This window comes from Netta rufina, assembly GCF_964035555.1.
Source record: "Netta rufina genome assembly, chromosome: Z".
Lineage (NCBI taxonomy): Eukaryota > Metazoa > Chordata > Aves > Anseriformes > Anatidae > Netta > Netta rufina.
The window spans coordinates 64,434,322-64,457,388 of NC_140126.1; the positions used below are offsets into that span (position 1 = coordinate 64,434,322).

Here is a 23,067-nt window from a genome sequence, read left to right on the forward strand (position 1 = left end):
AAAAAAAAAAAAGCAAATGAAACAAATGAAACAGGAATTCATATATAACAGAAAGTAAAAATGCATGACTAAGGCTATTTCACACTGATCACACTATAAATTGCACAAAAACACTCTTTTGGTGCAAATGTTAGGGACTCACTAGGAACAAAGCAACTGAGCAGACTTAGTGGCTTTTGCGGAACAAAAGCTTAGGTTATTGCTTCTGTAATCTGGACAGTCTAGCTTCAAGCAGCGCTAAGCAGATAGTTGGAAAACAATCTAAAATTTGGCTCTTCAGAAACATGGATGCTAAGCAAGAAACAGCTTGAAAAAGTAAATATTTGGATTAAAAAGCACTCAAGTTTATAAGGCTCCACCTGATTCAACAGTGTCGTTGACTGTACCATACAGACTTGGGATCCCTGCTTTCAATTCCCCCTTTAGTTTCTGTTACAACTCACCAGTTTGCACCAGGTACCCAATGCTAATATCATCCACTGGGAAGTAGGCAGCTGTTGCTCCGTACTCCGGACACATGTTGGCAATGGTGGCTCGGTCAGCAATTGAGAGCTGGGCTACACCAGGACCAAAAAACTCCACGAATTTACCCACAACTCCAACTTGGCGAAGGTGCTGTTATAAAAATACAGTGACTATATCATTGCTAGGTAATGACCTGTCTATGTAAGGTAGGAAATCCTGCTTTTGACTTTGTGATTTAGTTTGCCAAAGTCTCCTGGTTTCAAATAGCTATAGAACCCTTAGGAAAGATTTCACAAAGATGAGGATTCAGAGATGTGAAGTTTCAATAAGATACAGCACAGGGATGTATTCCTTTTGAACTTGCTCTTCTTCTCAATTAAACTAGAGTCTATCTTTGAACAACTGCGTTTATCTTAACATGACTTTCCAAGGGACGAAAAGTGTGGTCTCCTTTTCCAGTAAACCCTGAAAGATGGGGAAACAGGAGGAACCAGCTGCACAAGTACACAAAACAAACTGTAAATGTTTGAAAATATACAACATCTGGATGAACTCAGAAGGTCAACTTTCCTGAGCTGGAGGTTCTTTCTACAGCCAGCATTCCAGGATGAATATAAATATAAGTATAATATAAGTATAATATAAATATAAAGATATATTATAAGTACCAGATTTCTGAGCTCCCACTTAACAGTACTGCTGACCCAGTAATACACTTAATATTTTTATTTACTATGTGACTTGTGACCAAATTATGAGCATGTGAGCCAAACACCTGTAAATCAAAGAAATCAGGCTGCACCACTTCCTGTTTTCAGGTTTTACATTACATTATTCTAAGCAAGGCATTCAAATAAAGAGTCATCATGTTTATTTTGAGGTGATAAAGAATCGAAAACCTTTCACAAGCTTTGCTGTTCCTAAATAGGTCTGTACATGAGGAATTGAACTGGCAGTGAGGTATCAGCTCTGTGTTCTATTTTATCTGGCTTTTGGGAAACAGATTTACATAGCAAATTCACAGTTGTCTTTGGGCAGTTGATTCCAACCCACAGAGCAACAAAGCTTAAAAAACAAAGAAACAAAAGAGACCAAAATGACTACATGGAAGTACAAAGAGGCCTCCTAAGTATGCAGCACAGCGGCTCTGTCTTAGAGTACATGCACAGCTTCCAGCAAAAACAATAAAACAGCAGACATGTTCATTACCTTGGTAATGGTGAGCACTATGTCAGTGGATGTTACCAGTGGCTGAGGGTTTCCTAACAGCTTATAGCCAACCACCTCAGGAAGCACCATGCTAATTGGCTGGCCCAACATCACTGCTTCTGCTTCAATGCCACCAACACCTGGGTGCAACAGAATTACACAATCAGATCATCCAAAAGATAGAGAAGTGTCAAATATACCCATGAGATATGTTTGATTACTTGATTTAAAGTGTGAAAGAGAAGAAGGCACACCATAAGACAGATTGACCCCTCTGTGAACAGACATTCATCATCCTGTTTCAGTTTTTGCAAGGTTGAGCCTTTCTTATTTCCTTTGGGTTCATATTTTCAATCTTGTTCCTCAGCTAATAGATGGAATTTGAGATAAATCTAACTCACTCTGAGGAGACTTGACTTTTACAACGCAAGATGTAAAAGATTTATTTAATGACTTAACTACACAATGAATAAACAAAGAACAAAAACCCTGATATGGCATGAAACATGATGCACTGTTTGTGAAACGTATGATAACCAATAGTTGTGGTCTATAAAACAAAACCCGAAAAGTTATTTTAAAGGAAGGAAAGAGCACTAGAGTCAGTGCTATAGACTGCCACCCATGGCAGGTTGTTTGGAATTAGTTGATCTTTAAGGTCCCTTCCAATTCAAACTATTCTATGATTCTAAAGGATATAGAGTGTTATAAAGATTACTAACAAAAATAGCTACTTGTTAAGACAATCTTCTTTAAATCTATTAAGTCTCAACAGGGCTTTGGCATGTGCTGGTGGGACCTCTGTGTAAGTACACCTTTTGCATTAGAAGAATGCTGTTCAGGTCACTACCTCCTCTTACTCAAGTGTCAAGACTTCATAGTCATATGCAATCTTAAAAACACGATGCTTCTTATTCACATGATTTTAGTTGGGCATGAAGCATCTGTTTTATGACTCTGCCTGTAGAAAGTCCCTGGCGTGTTTATCTTGCACTTTCAAACTTCCTTCTACATTTTGTTTAGTTTACTTAATACCGAACTAGAAAAACTGCCTGTAATACCTTCTTATGCATGCCAAATTGCTACTCGTATCATTATTCCCACTAAATGGTTCTGAATAATACTTTCCAATTTATTTTATGCAAAAAGATACACCTACATCAATTAAAGAGAGAAACCTGTGAAAGGTCTAGTCACATGACTCCTTTCACTAGGTGGTGAACCAGCTGTCACCACAGTCAAGCCGGTGGGCAAACCTGTCTGGCTACCACGGACTGTCACGAAGCAAGTTCAGCACTACCAGCCATTAGCAAGAAATGCTGGATTCAAAAGTGCATGCTTTGAGTATGTATGTTATGGACTATCCCCTCCTATACTTTCCAAATTCTGGAGCACCACAAGGCTAAGTTTACAAGCTTACTCTTCCAAGCAGCTACTGGTATATTGCAACATGATCTGAGCATGACGGTCCCATGTGCAAGCTGCAGCCAAACACATAATAAAAGAGACATCTCCCATGTCAAAGATGTCATGGCTTTAAGCAAAGTCAACTTTTGTGTATCTGTATAATCAGGTCAGCAGAAATTCCTCCATCCTTGACAGGATTCTTCAGTCAGTATTTCTAGTGGTATACATAGGGCAGAAAACTGACAGTTCTTTGCATCACATGTGCCACTCAGAGCTTGACAAGAATCTTTGACAACAAGCATATGGTGTTTAAGATCACCATACCTTGCATTATTGTACAGTATGTGTTTCAATAGTACTCCTATGACCGTATCACAGTAAAATAAGAAGCTCAACTCAAGTTTTTGCTACCATGTCTAAGACAACTGCAAATACTTTAATTTCAGACCTATTTATTTAGTCAATAATCGAATACCGCAGTTTGTCACTGGCAGAAAAAAATGAATTACTTATATTTTTTTCTATAAAAAATAGGCTGCAAACTACTGATATCAGACCACACCTCATAGACCATACTTCATACCACTTTTTTTTTTCCCTCAGCTCCCTCCCTGGCCATGTTTAACCTATTCAGACTCAGTCAGCACCTTCAGCCCAAAAGAGCTTTTTCAGTACTTTTTGATACGGCAACACTTTGGAACTAGGTAAATGATTAAGGAACAAAAACAGACATCCTGTAACACTTCCCTTCTAATTTTCTAAAGCAGATGTTGCTTGGGAACTGGCTGGGCTTCAGTATGCTAATGGTATGTGAAAAGTGATCATCTTTTGCATGCCTTGTTTTTCCTGTTTTTTCTCGTTTCACTTATTGAACTGCCTTTATCTTCACACATGATTTTGTTTCTCAGTTTTCCCTTCTGATTCTCTCCCATCCTGCTGAGGGGGAAGCAAGTGAGCGACTGAGGGTGGGGTTCACCTACCAGCTGAGGTCAAACCACAACAGTCTGAAAAACAGCTTAATCACCCAACGGACTATTCATGATGAGCTACTGCACATACCCCAGCCAAGCACTCCCAAGCCATCTATCATGGTAGTGTGCGAGTCTGTGCCCACCACACTGTCTGGATAGTAGTAGCCGTCCTGATCCATCACCACTCTTGCTAAGTACTCCAAGTTCACTTGGTGGATGATCCCTGAGCCTGGTGGAACAATCCTCATGTTTTTAAAAGCCTGAGAGCCCCACTGAAACAGAAAGAAGTGGATCAAAAGTTTTCAACACACAAGAGCACTGGAAGAACTTCTGCTCATTCCATCTTTGGATGTGCAAATAAGATCAACTCTTTCTGTACCTTTAAGAACTCAAACCTTTCTTTGTTCCTTTCAAATTCCAGGTCCTGATTCTTTTGCAAGCTGTCTGATCTGGAAGTGAAAATAATCAGCTGTCAGAAAAGAAACAAAAAGCATCCACCTGAAATTTATGTATGCTCATACATACCCAAAAGGTGAAAAAGCGTTATTAGCTAATTTAAACATTGATCAATCTCATCTTTTAATCTCACCTCAGCCAAAAACTACAGGCAATTATGATGTAAGTTGCCTATAGCATTTAAGAAGTCTTAGAGGTAAAACCTGAAGTTTGGTAATAACACAAACACTAATCTACATATTATACAGGTGGTAGTCCTGAAACTTGTAGCTTGGGAAGCCCTAGACCATGCATTACTCTATTATGAAGTTTTCAACGCATAAATCTAGAGAAATCAGGAAAGTAGTAAAGGGAGATGGAACACAACTGCCATGGAACTGTGGTTAAATAGAGGCTATCACTGGTAAGTGACTGTACAGTTCTTCCTGAAGCCCCCATGCTTCTATACAGACAGAGCTAACAAGCTTTCCACTTGTAGCAGCTCCCTAACTTAGGACTGAGGTGTTAGAAAGAACTGAAGCATGGGGCTGGCCAACGTTGTCTACATATATACATGGCCCAGGCAGAATCAAAATAAGGTTAAAACAAGAAGTCATTATTTGCAAAATACTGTCTAAATAGAGCCCTGGAGAGTAATGATAACATAAAACGAACGTTATTATAATACACAGAAAAACGATCAAAATAATTGATTTCATCCTGTGGTAAAGATAAAATCATACCTTGTTCAGAAAGGAATACAGTGTTTCCCAAGTTTCCCTGTTTCCCAACTTAAAAATTATACAGATGCCAATTACAAACCAAAAAGGTTATGCTTCTAGTTTATTAGATTGCTGTTAAAATGCCCATTACCCCAGAGATCAGTCTGGAAATTATTTTTAATTTTGTGTCTATTTCCAAAATCCTTAGTGCTATATTAAGATTTAGATACAGCACTTCTAAAAAAAAACTAAAAGGAGTCGATTTTTGACTGCAATGTATGTCAACATTTTTTGGCCTTTTTCCTCTCATCAGCTATGAAAGGGCACCCATGAATTTGTATCCTTATGAGTCTACAGTTTAAAAAAGGAAAAGGTAAGAAAAGGTTACATTTAAAATCTTGTTGGCAACTTTCTTCTATGAAGTAGATTTTATGATACATTTTTGCTCAGAAGTTTAGTATTTTTATTCTGAAGAGGCCTTGAAATATTGGCACTGACAGAATGTTCCTTATGTTCTTTAATTTCCACCTTCTATTACTTTTTTTCCTTGTAATGCTATAATTTAAGTGGCCTGCTTCAAAACCATCTCATACGGAGAGAAATAAATACACAGTATTTTAGCAGACCAACTAACTTCAGAAGTTTGGAAAATGGAAGGAAACCACCAGGAAACATGTAATTGCAGGATCTGTTTTGAAGAGTATTTTGGGAGGCACACGTTTACAGACTATGGAGGTTAAAATGACCCCTATGTATTGTATTTACTTGCAGGTCTAGTGTTTGTCTGTCTCTAGCATACTGAAGAGTCATTAGCATTATACTTTCCTGTACTTTTGGGGACCATATTAATCAATGTGTTCTCTGTGGAGGTACTAAACTAGCAAACAGCTGGGTTAGGGCAGCTCAGGTCTATTCTTATATTAATAAGGAAGAAAGGAGACAGTCTTGCATGTCCTTTCCAAAAAGGCCCACAAGGTCAAAAAGTGCATGTGGAAAAAAGCTATTTCTGAACAACTAATAATAATGCAATATTATTATGGAAAATTGTGATCACCACAGGTCTGGACTGAGCCTGTTTCCATTAACATTTATTCCAGGCTTGTGCTACTTAGAAATGCTCTACAGAAAAAAAAAGTAAATCCATTTTGTTCACAACAGCAACACATACAACAGTTTAACTTAATCACTTGCTAAGGTCCAAATGCTCGAGTATCACCAATTACACTACCAGTAATAGGAACTAGTTTCCTAATTAACCTTATGAAGTAAGAGTGAATTTGTGTCCTTACCGCCTGTTAAAATCAACCTGGATGGAGTGATCTATCACTAGATCAGCAGGACAGATAGGATTGATTTTTTCAGGGTCCCCACCAAGTTTCTTCACAGCATCACGCATTGCAGCAAAGTCAACAACAGCGGGTACCCCACTGAAATGAAAGAGAATTAGAAAAGGTGAAACAATTTGGAAAACAAAAACAAAACAAAACACAACCCAGGACTCAGAATAGAAATCTACTGCCATATATGAAGCAAACCATAGCCTGACCCTAAGCCTCTCAATCACTGCTCTACTGCAGAGATGCTACCCTTGGGAAGATGAAGTTGGAATAGAAGAGACACAACTGTATCTACATCCTGAGCATTGTAACAATGAAAAACTAAAACCCTACCTCCTCCCCCACCCAAAAAAAAAAACAAAAAAAAAAACACAAAGCAAAAAAAAAAAAAAAAAGCATTTTAACATGCTTGGCTGGGACTCCAGAAAACTGGTCCTATTCAGCATTCCTTTGGGACCTTGAACTGATTTCTCTTTTTTGCTCTGTTCTCTCTCCTCTCCAGTCACGTAAAAAATAGTAAGAAATGGGGGAGGTGAAAGGGAAAACAACAATATCCTTCCTTCCATTCTCTGTTTCTTTAGCTGATTTTAAGGCAAGGACCACCTCTTCCAAGGTTTGTGAAGCACGGGAGAGTCTTCTCTCTATTTAGAGATGTACATTCCATACTTCTGCCAGTTTCACTGGCAAAGCAGGGCATCACACTTCTTAAATCACAAAGGACATGACTGCAGAACACCTTTGCAGAATACCTGTATTTTCAAAAGTGCATTTCAGTTTGGGAAACCTCACAGTAAAGAATTACTTCCTAATGTTCAGAGGGAACTTGTTTTTCAGTCTTTTTGGCCTGTCACTGGGCACCATTAATTAGAGTGAGACTGGCTCCATCCTTTTCATACCCTCCCTTCAGGTACTTTTATATATTAAGATCTGCCCTGAGCCTCTTCTTCTCCAGACTAAACAGTACCAAGAAAGAAAAAGCTTTGTAATTCCTGCAGAATTTTAGTTTGAAAAACCTTAGTGTTTACAGAAAAAAAGGAAAAAAAAAAAAAAAAGCAAGAACAGGCTTTGTGTTATCTAGCATTGACACAATTGGCTCCTTAGTAGTTTGAAGGAGGCTTTTTTCTGTCCCAGAATATGCATACACCAAGAAAAACAGCAGATGCTATATTATGCTTCCTGGCTGGACTTGAGGGAGGGCAGGCTTGGGAGCAGGTGAGAGGAAGCATTATTTTGCCAGCTACCAACATTATACAATTGAAAAGAAACAGAGACAATATCCTTCTACATTCATACAGGAACTCAGCATATTTGCAGAGCAGTCAGATCTAGGAAATTCAATAATCCTAATCCAGGACCTGTGAATGTAATTGTCATATGGCTTCTGTAAAGCTGGCAAAGGCTGCACTTTCTGAAAGCTCCCTCACAGGGGCATGCTCGAGAGCTTGTTTTTAAACGCAGCTGCTCTGCAGACTTACAGGGAGATTTTAAAAACTCAGTAGGAGAGTAAGGGGCAAGAAAGAAACTCAGTAACAAAGGGAACAAAGTTTGCTTGTAAGTTTGGCTTCCTCTGTACTCGATTTTTTTTTCTCCAAATGTTAACAACAGCCGGTAGGCAAAAAAACAAAAAAAAAAAAAAAGCACTAGGAAATCAGCATTTTTTTTTCAACTGAAGCTTTGCCAGTTTTTTCCAGATGTCTTCAGAATTTGACCTATGTTGTGCCTTTAGGAAAACCAGAAGGTAGGACAGTTAAGACACGTTACTGTTCTGAGGAATAAAATCAAATCACATTTTAGCAGCATGCGGCTTCCCAGAGATGAACTGAAATCTCTCTGCACAAAGGTACAGGACAAAGGTACAAAGGAAAATGGACTTCCATACTATGCTATATATTCATACTACGTATTTTTCAAATACTGTATTAAAAAGAGTTAGAAGTTACTGTTCCATCTGAAAATTGGCTTTCCACAACTATCAGGGATTATTACACACTGACATATGGAAATTAACACCACTGCAATACAAGCACCTTGCTTTCTGAGTCCATTAAGTAGAAATCTCAACTGGCATGTCTGGGAAAAAGCAGATATTTACTTTTTCTAAAGCAGAGAAGCCTTTAAAAATATATATTTGGAATAATACTGATTCAAAACAGAAAATAAATGATGTTGGTTATAAATGAGAATTGAAAAGGGTAAAATATTGAAAGCAAGAGCCCCTGCAAAATATACAAAAAAATAGCAATGACAGGAAAACCTTTTAACTCTGAATTCCTTCATTTGGATGCAAATTTATCCATCTCATTTTCCTCCCTGCTATTTTTCAAAAATTTCATAAAGATATTTATTTCTCTACCCCAGAAGTACTTCATCTAGTGCTTTTAACACAAGTGTTTGCCTCCCCGGGTGCTGTCTGTTTGTCATATAACATCCAGGAAAGATGAAAAAAATGCCTGTCAAGCATTTAATTGCTATTCCTTCCCTCAGCTCACCCTCTCCACCCCAAGCTGAGCACTGCTGGACTTTCAAGAGCCCCTCTTTCCTGGCTTTGGAGATCATCAAACTCACGTGAAGTCTTGGAGAATAACTCGTGCAGGCTTAAATGGCACTTCAACATTCTTGTGTTGCACAACTTTCCAGTCAAGAATATTCTCAACATCTTGCTTCTTCACTAGGAACTCATCACAGTTACGGATTGCTGCTTCCAAGAGGACTCGAATAGAAAATGGCAGACGTGCTGCATGGGTAAGAGGCAAGAAACAAATTCAGCTTTTACATTAGGGACTGATTTTTCAAATACTGTATTAAAAAGAGAGACCTCAACAAGCATAGAGTTCCATGCCCAGAGCAGATGGCTCCTTTGGTGCTGTCCCCGAATTCTGACAAGGCTTTATTCCAATTTATCAGACACCCATTTCTATCTCCCAGCTTTGCCAGGAGATCAGTGCCAACTGACCCATTCCACTCAACTCCTACAACAGATTATCTGTTGTTGTCCCTCTGAGACAGTAGACTGTAATGGCCAAAGGACTGCTTTCCGCTGCTCTCCCTGCCCTCCACAGTGACTCTACCCTGGAAACAGACTGTGCTCACCTAGTTTCTCTACAGTTTCCTCTCAATCTTTGCACTGAACACAGAAAACCAAAATTTTCTACCTGGCAAAATGGAAAGCACATACTTGATGGTCTAACCAGTTTCTTCTTTTCCAGAGATGGAAAATGAAACTGAACTGCAGCAAGATTGTGCATCTGCTGATCTTCTAGTTCAAGTCAGAAATACTTATATAAGATGACACAAAATATTAGAGCAGTCCTGACAGCTCTACTGCAAGCAACAGGTGTGAAGAAAAAAAAAAAAAGCTTCTCTGCCCTCCCTTTCCTCATTCACTGTAATAACAGCTGTTTGATTTTGTCTGAGTATATCAATTCAAAAATCTGAGAAGTCTGTCCTAACTTTCTATCCACGGCTTCCCAGACACTTAGTCAGAAACACCTGTGGGGGCTTTTTTGGTTGCTTGGTTTTCAATTCCACTACACCCAGTTGCTAAGTTATTCAATTTCTCTTCTGCACAATGAGATTTACACTTTTTTTTTTTTTTCCTTAAAGAATCTGGACATTAGGATTCTGGAATAAATCAACTGATAATACCATATAGGCATTTGCCTGTTTCTTCAGACTCATCTCTGCTTTTAAGAGATAAAAGTCCAGCATTAACTCTTTCCTCATTTACACCCTGTCTGAGCTTGCAATGAATATGTATTGCTGACATTCGGAGAAAACATTCCTCCAAGTTTGTTTACTGAATTCTCCTTAATCACCTGTTTCCTCTTTGAAAGAGGAAAAACACCCAACACAGACTGCTGTGTTATATACACTATAGATACTGGCTTAGGAAGCCAGTGGCATGGCATGTAATATTTCTACCAGTGCCACATGGAATATGCCTGAGTACATTCAGGAAATGTCAGAAGACCAAGAGAAAAAGCCTCTTCAGAAACAATTCTTCTAGCCTCTACTCTTTCTTCCTCTTAAAGGTGAACAGCCCTCCTGGATGATTTGGTCCTGTCAGCATTAGGTCCTTTCCAGCCTTTCCCAGTGGCAGGATGGTACACGAGAAAATTTGCTCTCTTGGTTTTGGCTAGTCCTCATTCACTCGGGACAAACAAGACTGCAACATGCAGTTTGTGTGCACAGCATGTTGAAAAAATAACTGTCAACTTGCCAGCACTTCTGTAATTCTAAGTTTCCAGAAATAAATCTTGCTGTAAGTTTGTTTTCAAGAACCATTTTCTGAATTCATATTTCTCTCCAGGACTGTACAATCAGAAACCAAGTAGCACCCAGTGTTGCAATGTCTCTTTCTCAGGTGCTGCTCATCAGTGCTAACCAAATGCTTTCTTTATGTTGTCAACATACCATATCTCACATCTTCCAGTTTGGTCAGATTAAAGAACTTCTTCAGGGGCTGTTTAGGGTCTAGCGGCTCCACAATCCGTGCAAAAGGGTTGCTCATGGTTATTAAAGACACCTAGTGTCCCTAAAACACAAAAGAAAAAAAAATCAGAGCCATTTTCACAGTATCTGCCCACATAAAAAGGACATGTTCCACAATCCCACGTGCAAAACCTATACCAGACAAAAGGTACTGTACAGACTGCATTAGTCATGCCCTTTCCCCACAATCTACTTGAAACATGCCCTCAGAGGTAGGAGGTCTGCAGGAAGAGCATTGTAAAAACATATGATACGCCATGTGGTTTAAAAAGGAAGCTCAAATTTCTGGATTCACATTGTCTGCATTATCATCTTCTTGGGGCTACTTCTAGATAACCATTTGTGATCCAGAAACCACTACAACATGGTCCTGTTTCCTACATGGCAGCAGTCTAAAGCTGAAGAGACAGGCATCTGCATTCAAAACTCAAGCTGAATCAAACAGAAAACATGATGTTTTTTACTTCAGCCTGAAAATGTTGCACACTAAGACTACAAACTCTGATCGACTATCTGAGAAACAAGGAGTCCTCTTGATTTCAGTAAGATTCACTTGAGTCCCCACAAAAAAGAAAATTAAAGCTGACTCCACTCTAAACATCATTTCAGTTTGAGACTTCTTCTTAATGTCACTACCCTAATGGCACACTGGCCAGAACCCTCTGTTGGGACCTACAAATGCTAGGGTTACTTACACACATTAAAGTACACACGAATATTCCCAATATCAAGGCCATCTAGCATAGAAGGGCTGGAATTGGAAATATCTGTCAATCTCCAGAAAAGATGGTTGCATGCAAAATGCCTATTGCAACAGTTCCTAGGACATCAGCACCTGAAGTCTGCCCAGGGCTCTCTTGGGAGCCCTGCTTTAGGCTAACATATGACTGGGAACAAGCTAACGATGCAACAGTAAGGGCAATTATCCTCCCCCAGTCTGGAAACATACACAGATTTTTTATTTTTTAGAAAATATATAAGCAGATCAATTGCTATTTTCACACAACACTGCTCTTATCTTCATTCAGGTAAGACTATCTCCCCTTTGCCTTGCTTTTTCAAACAAACAGGCAAAAAAAACAAAACACCACAGCATGAAATCCTCATCCTTGAGACTGGTGGGAAGGACTGCATGCACAAAGACCAGTATTTGTGAGTTACAGTGAGTACCAGGCCAAGGAGTGAATTAGTTTATTTCACCCATCAGCCTCGTTAACCATTAAGGAAATTCTAGTATGTGGAATGTGTTTATGGAGGACTTTTAAAGCAGTCCAGCACAAATCACATCCCATGTAGCTTCAAGACAACAACCAAGTTAGAAGTGAGAGTGGGACAGAGAGATAGCAGAGACGAGGACAAATCAAGGATGTAAGGCATTAAGATACTGTAGAAGAAAGGAAGATGTCCAGCATTCTGCCACACAAAACAAGGGAAAATTTTTGAGAAAAAGCTGAATGCCCAGAGAAGGCAGGAAGGTAGGAAAATGAACAGACTGCAAATGCCAAAACAACAGAAGTTAAGATGAGGCACTGTTTGCTGTAAACTATAAACTTGTATCTGGAAGTTCACAAAAGCCTCCACCTTTCAGAGAACAGTGTTTACTCCTAAGCATTCACAGACAACGCACTCCTTTACCGCAAAGAAATCAAGTTGATTTTTTGTGCCTGCATTAGGCCAAAAACAATTTCTATTCTGCACTGCACCCTGTATTGTGTCCCTAAAACTTCAGCTGCTACATGTGCGTTTGAATTTGTCCTATCATGAACCAAGTGCGCCCGACATATCACCTCACATGTTCCTATCTACAGGTTATTCTCTCAGGTTTCTCATCCCATCTTTGCAGATACCAGTCCCTTACACAAACTCACCAAATTTTGTTTTTTTTTCTCTGAACAGCATGAGTTACTCAGGTATTCCTCTTCTGAAGCAAACCCTGTCCTTCTAGGATTGAGCATGACTGAAATAAACTGCTTCCTTCCTCTCCTTGCAAGCCGATTTTATTTTCTGCCTTCCAAGCTGAGAACTTTATTTTATGTATACTTATTTCTCATGGGAAAGCCAAAAGGGCAGTTGAAGATAGGAAACTCTGGGGTGTTCGCTGAGAGATGCAGCAGATCTTCATTATGACCGTAATGAGGCCACTGTATTCACTTTGCATATTCTGTAAGTATAAATTGCATCAGCAACATTTCTCTTTTAAGTCAGTGTCTTGTCAAACCCGTGTGAGCTCAAGACCCTGCGATGGAGACTTTATTGACTTGTTAGCGTTTTTGCCATCATCAGTTAGTTGAACAAATACACCAGGCTGGAGGTCACCAAGGCCTAAACACGTGTTCTCTTCTCTGGCTGACTGGCCAAAAAGGCGCGAGGAAGCAACACTTTGCAGGTTGACTCCAGCAGCAAAACCTTAAGTAATCACTGCAGTGGATACAGATTAACTCGTGATTGCAGCACAGAGTATTTATCCAGGCTGTGCAGACACTGAAAGGTAAATACGCAAGCAGGTTAGCCAGCACCTGTCGGCGGAGGGCTGGCAGGGCCACGCACCTTGTGCATGGCCGCAGCTGAGCGGCCACCCCACAGAAAGCACTCGATCTCCTGCCCTGGGTGGCGTGAAGGCCACATCTGGAAGGGGATTCCTCACGACAGCCCTCAGGATGAGGGGTGCACGAACCCAGGGGCTTCAGGGTAACAGGCACAAGTAACCCGCACGAGCTGCACTGCTGAAGAAGAAAGCCTCAGCTTTCTTCCTCCACGAAGGTGGAGGAAGGGGACCAGGTTGAAGAAGAAAGCCTCAGCTTTCTTCTTCCTCCACCTTTGTGCAGATCTGGACACAGGGAAAGGAACAAGGGGAGCTCTGAGGTGTGACACAACAAGGAGGATTAACCAAATGAGAAAGGAAAAGTATCACGAGCCAGGTGACCTCCACGATACCGGTGACTGAGGCAAAAGCTGTCAAGTTTCCAGCTGCCCCGCAGAATCCATGTCTTCATGAGCACATGCTAAAAGTTGAACTTGGAGTAAGGATGTTTAGTTTCTAGGCATTAGTAGTGAAAATCTGCCATTTTGCAGCATGGCAAATTTCACATTCTTCATGAGGTGTTTTTCTGAAGTCGTTGACACTCCTTTCTTTATACATTCCCCTCCAAATACCATCTGCCAAGACGCATATTCCCATTACTTGAACCTTTCCAAAGGGTTGCATGACTTGTGTAAAGTGTACCAGGTAAACAGTAGCCTTACTTTAGCCCTCCCTGTGCTTGCTAATACAATTCCACCAGCACTGGCAATTAGGGTTCACATTAATGCTGTTTGGTCATCCTTTAATCCGAAGTCCCCAACTATCGATGTCACCTACTCAGCTTGTCCTATCGATGTCGATGCTCAGCGCTGTGCTGACCCCCTCCATCTCCTGCTGGAGATTATCTAGAATTTACCCACAGTCTGCACATCAGCTCACCACAGAAAAGTCTGGGTTTTGGCTTTCCTGTTGTTCTGGCTTTCCCAGCTCCAGCTCTCTCTCTCTCCCCCACAGAAGCGAAAGTGCAGGATTCCTAGCATCAGCATGGAAACGATGAATACCAAGAGGGGCAAATTTATTTGGACTAGGTCATAGCTTTCCAAATATAAAAAGGGAAACTGTTTTTCATGCATGTAACATTTGCCCTTCAGAGCAGAGAACAAACTCTGGGCTAAAACAGCTGTTCCACACTGTATCCGTGGATATGACACAGCAAGGTTCAAATCTCTCCAGCAACAAAATCTTGTATTGTGATACTCTAACAAAGCAATCACGCTAGCAAAATATGTGTACGGTAACATTCCTCACGCCATCTGCACTGAGTAGGTCAGTACACTCAGCATTTACCATCAGTGCTCAGACACTCACTTGCAAGAAAAGACCAGGACAAATATGCCCATGGGCTGTATTGTGCACGCGGACCTCTGTGGCAGCCTGAAGACCGTGTGGCTGGATGATTGTCACATACAAAATACACACAGTCCCAAAGGGACTGGAAGGAAAAGGTATCTGCATCCTCCCATCTGTTTCTTTTCTTCAGAGTTAATCAACTAAATCAAATACGTTAAAGGGATGACAAAGTCTCACATGGATCCTCAAAAATCCTCAAAAAAAAGATAGAGACATGCAACTTAATTTCACTTTTTTTCTTAAGAAAATTCACAGGGGATTTAAACACATTTTGTGTGTGTTTTCACACTTTTAGTTTATTGATTTAACTTTTCTGACAACATAAACCCAGTACTAGTTGCATCACAACACCAACTGGAAAAGGACTAAGCTCCGGATACTGGGGAATTAATTAAAGCACGTTCTCAATTGATTGTGGATCCTGGATTCGGCTTCAGACCCCTTTAAAAGCAGCAGCGCAGCCTGGAACAATCTCAACAAGCTGAAACATGAGTGAAACAGATGTAATTGAAAAAGCATCCTGCAGTTTTGCACTTGCAGAAGTTATCTCACCCAGACTGCAGGGAAGGAAGAGGTGCAGTACTTATAGAAGAGAACCTGATGACAGATTCCACTTTAAATACCACCTTAGCATACTATTCTACTCTCTTTAGATCTGCAGAAGAGGCTGAAAGTAAAAAGTGAATACAGCTAATCAGACTAAAAGGAACGATCTCTGCACCACTAAAATATTTGTATATACATGTTGAAACATAAATGCTCTTACTTTCATTTGTTGAACGAGATTAATACCAGGAACCACATTGTTCTGATTTTCTGGGGGTCTCAAGGGAGACACTTATCTCTCGCTATCCAGAATACAAGAAAACCTTAGCATATGTAGTATTTTTATGCTGAAATAGATGTTAATAGCAACTCGTGCTCTTTTGTATTACACGAGTGTCAACAAAAGACTCTTGCAGAGTAATAATCACTTATTACTGAAGTGCCTGAAGACCAACCAAGCACACAGATTTATTTTGTTTGACCTGCAGAAAGAAAAGAAAAATCCCTGGATGAGGGAACTTCTGTCTAAACTTCAGACCATAAAGTCTGAATGCAGGCACATAACAGGCACGGTCAGGAACAAGTCTATGCCACCACTGTCTCTTTTAATTCATCTTTGGTTTCTTGGTTGTTGTCTTACAAATTATGCAAAGGTGCCTCCATTATTAGCAGGCAGGGATCACTTGCAACATCTACTCATAAAATTAAACATCTAGTGGCTTGACACACTGAAGCAGACTTTTCCCTGGACAGCAGGTTCATTCTCTGTCCCTGCTGGGAAGAACAACAGCACAGAATCTGCAAAGGAGCAATTTAACTTGGGAATCCACTGGAAGTGGTTACACTCAGCAGACACAGAGATTGAAGGCTTAGACCTGCAGGTATGACAGGTGTCTGTGAAGAAACATCCAACTGAAAACTGGAAAAAGGAGGGTGTGTGAGCGGGCAGCACTGCTATGATAAAAGTCCTTGCCTGATGATGGGAAAAAGGCAGAAGACCTATGGATCACTCACAGCCTTGCTTGGAAACACAGCACTTACCACCTGTGCTGAACCTGACCACTTCTCTGCCATCTTCAGTTGTGATCATCTTCCTCCTCTTGCCCCCACAAGTTATTATTTCCTTCAGTTTTGTCTACTCAACAATTGACATGTTGTATGTATGCATGCATGTTTGTATAAAAAATCTCAGGGGAGCTGCCACAGAGCAATACACTACTGAACTGTAAATCCATCGCAATATTGAGCACGCAGTTTCTGTCATTACTGAGAACTACATACAGCTACAGAGCACTTCTGAAACTTGGGGTTATTGCTCTGTTCCCCAGCAGAAAATGAGCGTCTACAATTTGCAGAGCTCTACTCATGTTTTCACATTCTGCTTAGCAATGGGTCTTAATTAAAAATGTTGATGACTTCATTTATTTCAGTTTACGAAAGTTTCAGATCTCTTAGCCACGAACCAAGATTTGGAAGGTAGCAGGAAATGTCTATGCTTGTGGCAGGGGTTGGAACTGGATGGTCTTTAAGGTCCCTTCCAACCCAAACCATTCTGTGATTCTAAGATCTGTTAGCAGGTCCATCAGGTAGGAAGTTCTGTCCTGTTGGAATTGCAACATGCCCTGCATAAACACCTACCTTAGTTGAAAATACCCATGCTAAGCATGCTGACAGAAATCTATGTGTTTGATATGGAAAGGCAGCTTCTCCGGCATGAGTCAGGTGTCTGCAGTAATAATTCTTTGGCAAATAAATCCATCCGTAATTCAAGACAGTTTAGAAAAAAAAGTTAACATAGATATTTGTGTGGTAGAAAAAAAAATATTTGAAATATAAAGTTGCTGAAGGAAAATGTTTCTGCTATCTTGGCATGTATTGAAAAAATAAATAAAAAGCCCCTGGCACTTGGATTAAGTTCAACACCAGTACACCACTATTGGAACAAGCAGCGTCTTGTTTTATAATGTATCTAGCTATAATTACATTTGTATGCACCCAGAACAGATGAGTACAGCTACAGCTGCAATAAACACAGGTTTCTTGTTTTGATTAAAAGAAGCTCTTACTATTTAACATTTGCTCTACCTGTGACAGATAAGGCCGCTATATAAGAAGCACAGAGCGCAGCACTGATGTAAACTGTCTGTGATGAGATGTCAGTGCTACCAGAGACCTGAGAAAAGAGCATCTTTGTGTTTCTCTCTTCCACAGAGAAGTCCACAGTTACATAGATCCTTAAAGAGAAGTCCACTAGCAATTTGACAGCTGAGCAAGTATTTTCATGGTATAAACCACTTCATTATTGTGCACTGGAAGAAAATCCAGCAATATGTAAAGGATTTTTTTTTTTTTTTTTTATTTTAACTCTCTACACAAGCTTTCAGGGAACCCTTTTCATCTTGAAGGCTCAAAAGGAACTTTGTACTGGAACACAAATGGGACCTTGGATTACCGACTTTACTGCTTGCTCCTAATGCCTAAACCTTTGACTGCAACACTAAAGTACATACTTACTCAAAACCACAATGTGCTGTACTTCAAGCGCATTGGAAAGTCTGCTAATTGCATATCCCTATAATCTACATAATTCTCAGGCTATCATAAGCATTCTGAGAATTTCATGTCGTTAACAGCGCTGTAGCGCATTTGCAGGAACTGAAAATTTAGTTCAGAGATCATGCTTGCGAAATCAAGGCTTTGGGTTTTGCAGAAACTCCAGCCCCAAGTGAGCTGTAAGTTTAAATGAGCGCTCAGTTTCAAGATGCGGATAATAAGCTCAACCCCAAGTCATCCCTCCGGAAAGCCAAATGCTACCTCCTCCTCCCTCACTTGGCAGAAAGCTAGTTCACTTTCTGCTCAAGGGGCTGTTGAAACACTTCTCTTGCGTGCATCTCACCAGCTTTTGATGACCCAGACAAGCACACATATCTAGTATCCTCAGACAGCCTCTGGAATGTGATCTAACCTTACAGTTAAAAAAAAAAAAAATCCAGATCCTAATTAAGCAGGCATAAGTGCTAAGGGAGCGCTGTGTCAGCAGACTCACCAGTGAGTGTCCTAGTTAAAAGTAGAGACTTTTTTTTTTTTTTCCTGCAGGAAAACAAGCAGTATTACATGTAATGACACAAGGAAGCCTATCTGGAGGCTACTGCTGAAAAATAAAGCCTTGATTTATTTTTTTTTTCCCCTGAAAGAGTAATGTTGAACTTTAACCTACTTCCTACCTCTGTACAAACTTGCTGCTCATTTCCCCTGTTAGCAGTCTTAGACTATACATTAATAAATATGCAGCATGGACTAGTTTTAACAAAGAGCCAGCTTTCAGTGTTAGGAAAAAAAAAATACAGGGGAACACGCAAGAACACGTTCCCACCAACAAGCTAACATGGAAGCACTGCAAGAAGGCTGGAAATACAGTGTTGTAAGCATGTACAAATGCTTGGTCTGAAATTTGGTTTCTATTTCAGTATGCAGGATTAAAAGACATATTACTGGTCTGTTTGTTTCAAAAGGCTCGTGTGAAAGTTGGAAGGATGACTGCAGAAGCGCATGGGAAGTGGAAGCTAAATGAGAATAATGTGAATCAGCCCTCTTCTACTTGCCCCACTAGCAACATCAGCCCTGTAAACTGCCGTTTCTGCTCCCCTAGGACTCCTTCTGTGCAACTCTGACCTGTTCCAGAGCCATCAAAAATACGTAGGTGGAAGGAGTCCTTTCAGGATGAAGAACTGATGAAAGAATTATTATTACTGTTGTGAAATAAGTCTGGCATCATGGTGTTTTTCCCCTAATTTTCAGGCCTTTGCACTCTGGAAATACTGGAAGATAATCTTCTCACAATAAAAGCTGCTGCCTAGAATCTCAGCAGCTATTCTACTGTTCATGTAGGTGAATCAATCCAACTTTCAAAATGCCTTGCTTTCAGTCTGCAAGCAGAACAACTCGGTATCTGATAACATTTCATCAATTCCAACCAGCTGTTACTAGAGCTTACTAGCCAAGCTCCCAGGGGAATAAAATTAAGTTTCCATCAAACATTGTTTTAATTCAAATGACTTTTTCAGAACAGTTTTCTGTAAAAAGGCTAGGGAAAAACAAAACAAAACACCCTATTTCACAAGCTTCTGGAGTCCTGACCCTAAAATTGCGGGATGTCCCAATTCCTGTGAGGACGTGCCAAATATCCAGAGGAAATCTTCTGAGCTAACCACTCCCCAGGCCAACACTGAAAGCAAGAACCCTGAAAAATTCTTACCTCCTATTCACACAAACAGGCAAATTGGAAAAAAAAAAAAAAAAAAAAAAAAAAAAGAAGACAACGACTCATCTTTACCTCCTCACTGCTTCAAAAGAAGGAAAGGGACCACTCTTCAGTTCAGACCCTTCCAGTGATCTGAAGTGGACTGTTACTGGAGTGAGGAAGAAAACTTCCAGCTATTGTGTGGCAAAAGCCTGCAGGGAGAGTCTGTGCTGAAAAATACTAGCCAAAGAGATTTGCTGCTGTTCTTACTATTTAAATATTAGTAATATTTATTCTGCGGTTTTCTGCAATCATTGTGAAAGCTCGTCCACAATTACAATAAAAACTTCATTAAAAATATCAGAGTGGGATTGTATCATTCATTGGTTGGTATTCCATTCAAGGGAACCAGGAGAGGAGGAAAGCACCAAATTACAAGTGTCATGCGACTGGAAATAGAGTTTGAAAGACCTACAACCTTTGGTTCAGCACTAATCTGCTATACTCATACATACTTTGTAAAGCATCCCTATAGCAAAGTGCTCAGACTCCCTCACACACTGAAATGCTCCAGGGGAACTGTCTTTGTTTTACAATGTCCAGGATCAGTAAAGTACTGACAATTTTTCAAATAACTCCTCAAACACACCACAAATCCTGGAGGGCATAAGAGTCAGCTGCACTTCCTACCCTATGCACATTAAATTCTTCCTATGTCCTTTGAAGAAGTTAACAATCCCCAGAAGTTTATTAGGACATTCTGATGGAGCACAATTGCTTTTAAGCAAAGCAGTACTAAATAAACATTCCAGTGTTAATATTTTTCTCTAGGGTGGTCTTCCTTTACTGCAGTATTGTGGATTGATAATGAGCCAGTCTGAACAATAGCAACACACTGGAGTGCTCAGAGATACTAATTCAATTCCAAGTTTTGGGTAAGAGAATCCTCTGTTTTAGTCCAAGTTTCCTGCTGATACTAAAGCATACTGAAGGCCAGATCTCTACATCTTTCCCCCTTCTCGCACCTACACTAGCTTCAGAGGTGGAAGCTAAATATCAAAGTACAACCTGCAGTTAATAAATAAGAGAGAGCCGCGGCGGTGTTATGAAACACAGCAATACACCGCAGAGATATGGAGGGACTAATCTGGACGTATACCTAATCCACAGCCCAGAACACTGCACCTCCACGGCCACGCTGCCCGGCCAGGCTGGGCAACGCAAATACCTGCCTCTGAGCTCCCACCTCACGGCTGCTATGGGGCACCTGTGCCTGCACAACCTCACCTTCACACCGGGTGAACCCCGCTCCTCCCGGCCTCTAAAGCTTTGCCTCCATCCTTTCTGCGTCCTGCGGGTTTGGGAAGGGTTTATTTTATTTCCACTGCACAGCCGTGTGCTCCGTATCCGCGCCACGCACCCTCCCGCAGCATTTCGGTACCGCTGAAAACGCGAGGAGGCTAGGCCAGCGTTATTCCAACAGACAAAATAACAAAATAATAATAACAATAATAACAATAATAATAATAATAATAAATCACCAAACAGCTACAGCAGGACGAGGGCAGGGCAGCCTCGCCTCTCGCCCTCCTTCCCCACAAACCCTCCTCTCAGCGCTGCCACCACAGCAGCTCCCGGCGGCTCCGCGCTGCAGGCGGGCAGGCCCCCGGGGACCCTTCCTCACCCCACAGCACCCCGGGGACCCTCCACAGCCCCCCCAGCACCCCGGGGACCCCCCTCGGACCCCCCTCGGACCCTCCTGGGACCCTCCTCAGCCCCCCTCAGCCCCGCCGCAGCCGCCCGGGTGCCCCCGAGCCGCCCGCCCGCCGCCATGTCCCACACCCGGCCGGGAGAGGGGGCGCCTCGGCGGCGGGGGAGGCGGCTTCCAGCAGGGCCGAAGGAGGGCACGGCGACCCCCCGCCGAGCCCCGCACTCACCGGGGAGCCAGCAGGAACCCAGCGGCGCTGCCCCGCTGCCGGCCTGCTAAGGGACAGGGCAGGGGCAGGGCAGGGGCAGGGGCGGGACGGCTCCGCCCCGCCGCCCTCAAGGCCGGGCATGGCGGCCCCGGCTTCCCGCCTCCCCGCCCGGCATGGCGGCGGGGCGAGCCGGCCTGCCACTGCCTCAGCGGGCCTTTGTCCCCCCCCCCGCCCCGGGCTGTTACACAAAACCCGTCCGGGATCGATACCGTGACGCCAGTGCTGGAGGGGGTGTCCGGGGACAGAGTGTCCCAGAGGCTGGCACGGCACCGACACCTCAGCCTGGTGGGGGGGGGGGGGGGCGTTGCTGCGCGTCCCCCGTCCCCTGACAGAAACGGGGCCCGAATAGCGTCAATTAGAATTCGTCTCATTCTAGGGAAAGCGTTCAATAAAGAAGAAAGAATAAATTAAAGTGTATCTGGTCCTAGTGAAAGCATTAGGTAAAGAAAGGGGGAGCTAAAGATCTGCGGGGATCACACAAAAAGGGTGTACTTGTCTCACACATCTCTGAGGGGCGGCTGGGAGAGTAGTGGCTAGCAGACCTGTTGCTTAACCACCAGCAGAAACCGACGGCCACTAATGTTTTTGTAGTTGTTTCTGATGATTTATTTTCCCCTGAAGAAGGTTCACGAGGTGAAGAACAAACAGGGCTTCTCGCTGACACTGCAGGAGAGGAGCGGACCTCAGATGCTGGAGGTGATGCAGAGAGTGAAAATGGAAGCACTTTTCTCTGCTGGAAAAGACTGCAGGAACCTATAAAATGCCCAAGACAGCTTGTCTGGTTGTCTGCCGGTTGCATTTCTGCACGCTGACCTGTGCTGGCAGATCCTCCTGCCTATGCACTGTCCAGCTGGAACATGCAGGCCAGGGAAAATCGGTGGCAGAATCTCAGGGTCTAGCAAAGAAGATACGTAGTTGTCTTGCTATTTTTCCTTCCTTCTTTTGTATTTTACGTCAATACACTTGGTCTTGATTTAAGTGGCATAATTATGTCCTCTAAGGTCTGTCTGTACTTAAGCCTACTATTATCTTGATACTTCTAGATGTCATGTCACCTACAAAATACAGTACTTTAGAGTTATCACTCAAAATCTTTTACAGGTCGGCCTGCTTTATGTTCAGTGTAAGTATCTCGTGGAGTAATATATATTCTCCAACTTCTCTTTTTCGAATCAAATCAGTCTTTAGAACAACTGATTGGCTTTAAGAAACGGTTAACTCAGACATGAAAATGGGCATCCATTCAAACCTTTACTCAAAGAGGTTCAGAAGACTCAGGTTTTTGGAATGAAGTTATCTCTGTAATTTGGTAGTAGAAGGAAAAGGCCAATGACTTC

General features: G+C 41.7%; 1 protein-coding gene across 1 annotated transcript in view; it reads right to left on the reverse strand.

Annotated features, from left to right (window-relative positions):
- Positions 1 to 21,814, reverse strand: part of ACO1 (aconitase 1) — a 35,854-nt gene extending 14,040 nt beyond the window's left edge. Inside the window, exons 1-8 of the mRNA XM_084305459.1 lie at positions 21,692 to 21,814; positions 10,960 to 11,080; positions 9,112 to 9,280; positions 6,499 to 6,636; positions 4,432 to 4,501; positions 4,141 to 4,324; positions 1,675 to 1,814; positions 444 to 615 (exon numbers count right to left, since the gene is read on the reverse strand). Coding sequence (XP_084161585.1) covers positions 444 to 615; positions 1,675 to 1,814; positions 4,141 to 4,324; positions 4,432 to 4,501; positions 6,499 to 6,636; positions 9,112 to 9,280; positions 10,960 to 11,056 — 970 coding nt within the window. The 5' untranslated portion in view covers positions 11,057 to 11,080; positions 21,692 to 21,814. The remainder of the gene's footprint in view (positions 1 to 443; positions 616 to 1,674; positions 1,815 to 4,140; positions 4,325 to 4,431; positions 4,502 to 6,498; positions 6,637 to 9,111; positions 9,281 to 10,959; positions 11,081 to 21,691) is intronic.
- Between the last annotated feature and the right edge of the window lie 1,253 nt (positions 21,815 to 23,067).